General features: G+C 47.6%; 1 protein-coding gene across 1 annotated transcript; it reads left to right on the top strand.

Moving 5' to 3' along the window:
- The first annotated feature begins 296 nt into the window (after positions 1 to 296).
- LOC127924579 (otogelin-like) lies at positions 297 to 1665 on the top strand. Its single transcript, XM_052509284.1, has 3 exons — positions 297 to 337; positions 921 to 1053; positions 1465 to 1665. Exons 1-3 carry the CDS (start codon positions 297 to 299, stop codon positions 1663 to 1665), a joined length of 375 nt encoding a protein of 124 aa, XP_052365244.1.
- The last annotated feature ends 228 nt before the right edge of the window (positions 1666 to 1893 follow it).

The raw sequence follows: 1893 nt of genomic DNA, 5'->3' as shown, positions 1-1893 counted from the left end.
GATGTGTGGTCAGAACCAGATCCAGACTGATGGGATGTGTGGTCAGAACCAGATCTAGACTGATGTGATGTGTGGTCAGATCCAGATCCAGACTGATGTGATGTGTGGTCAGAACCAGATCCAGACTGATGTGATGTGTGGTCAGAACCAGATCCAGACTGATGAGATGTTTGGTCAGAACCAGATCCAGACTGATGGGATGTGTGGTCAGAACCAGATCCAGACTGATGGGATGTGTGGTCAGAACCAGATCTAGACTGATGTGATGTGGTCAGAACCAGATCCAGACTGATGTGATGTGTGGTCAGAACCAGAACAAGATCCAAACTGATGAGATGTGTGGTCAGAACCAGAACCAGATCCAGACTGATGTGATGTGTGGTCAGAACCAGATCCAGACTGATGGGATGTGTGGTCAGAACCAGATCCAGACTGATGTGATGTGTGGTCAGAACCAGATCCAGACTGACGGGATGTGTGGTCAGAACCAGATCCAGACTGTGGTCAGAACCAGATCCAGACTATGGTCAGAACCAGATCCAGATTGATGGGATGTGTGGTCAGAACCAGATCCAGACTGATGGGATGTGTGGTCAGAACCAGATCCAGACTGATGTGATGTGTGGTCAGAACCAGATCCAGACTGATGTGATGTGTGGTCAGAACCAGATCCAGGCTGTGGTCAGAACCAGATCCAGACTGACGGGATGTGTGGTCAGAACCAGATCCAGACTGTGGTCAGAACCAGATCCAGACTGACGGGATGTGTGGTCAGAACCAGATCCAGACTGTGGTCAGAACCAGATCCAGACTGATGTGATGTGTGGTCAGAACCAGATCCAGACTGACGGGATGTGTGGTCAGAACCAGATCCAGACTGTGGTCAGAACCAGATCCAGACTGATGTGATGTGTGGTCAGAACCAGATCCAGACTGACGGGATGTGTGGTCATTGTATTTGTGAACCCTGCAGGTAAAGAAGATGGGAAGTCCTGTCAGAAGGTGACAGTAAGGATGACGATACGGAAGAACGACTGTCGCAGTAACAGACCGGTACGTTTTTTTTTTGTTGTCTTAATTGATTCTGACCTGGGTATATAAATGTTACATCAAAATGTAGGAATGGCACCATGTCTGGGAAACTTGTTTCTGGATGAGTACGAGGGTCAAGTCCATCATGGATTATTGTGCCACGATAGTTGAGCAATATCTTCGTCACGATAACGGCTGTTATCATGATGTCTTAAAAAAAAAAAACGCAAAAGATAATCTTTACGTCGCATTAAGGATAATTCATAGCCCATCTACACCACCTGGATTAAAGACGTACGGTAATTTTATATGGCGAGATCAGCTACGAACTGTCCTTCATGCTATATTTGGCGTAGTCGGCAGGATTAGGATATTCACATTTAGCATCACATCCACCTTGTTACATTTTTTGTTGTTTGTTTTTTCCTCCAGGTCAACATAGTGTCATGTGACGGGAAGTGTCCGTCGGCCAGTATTTACAACTACAACATCAACACGTACGCCAGGTTCTGTAAGTGCTGCCGTGAGATGGGGCTGCAGAGGCGCTCCGTGCAGCTCTACTGCAGTGGCAACTCCACGTGGGTCAACTACTCTATACAGGAACCCACCGACTGCTCCTGCCAATGGTCTTAGTGGCCACACAGAGACAGACACACACACACACACACACACACACACACACACACACACACACACACACACACACACACACACACACACACACACACACACACACACACACACACACACACACACTACACACACACACACACACACACACACACACATGACCGTTATTCACTACAGGTGTACACATTAAGTATACGTGCACGCACACACACACACACACACACACACGCA

Source organism: Oncorhynchus keta, unplaced genomic scaffold (genome assembly GCF_023373465.1).
Source record: "Oncorhynchus keta strain PuntledgeMale-10-30-2019 unplaced genomic scaffold, Oket_V2 Un_contig_4327_pilon_pilon, whole genome shotgun sequence".
Classification (NCBI taxonomy): Eukaryota; Metazoa; Chordata; class Actinopteri; order Salmoniformes; family Salmonidae; genus Oncorhynchus; species Oncorhynchus keta.
This window is presented reverse-complemented; position numbering and strand designations above follow the sequence as displayed.

Coding starts and splice junctions, on each gene's coding strand:
- LOC127924579 (XM_052509284.1), top strand. CDS start 297: ATGTGTGGTCAGAACCAGAACAAGATCCAAACTGATGAGAT. Junction 338..920: donor AAGATCCAAACTGATGAGAT/GTGTGGTCAGAA, acceptor ATGTGTGGTCAG/AACCAGATCCAGACTGACGG. Junction 1,054..1,464: donor ACTGTCGCAGTAACAGACCG/GTACGTTTTTTT, acceptor TTTTTCCTCCAG/GTCAACATAGTGTCATGTGA.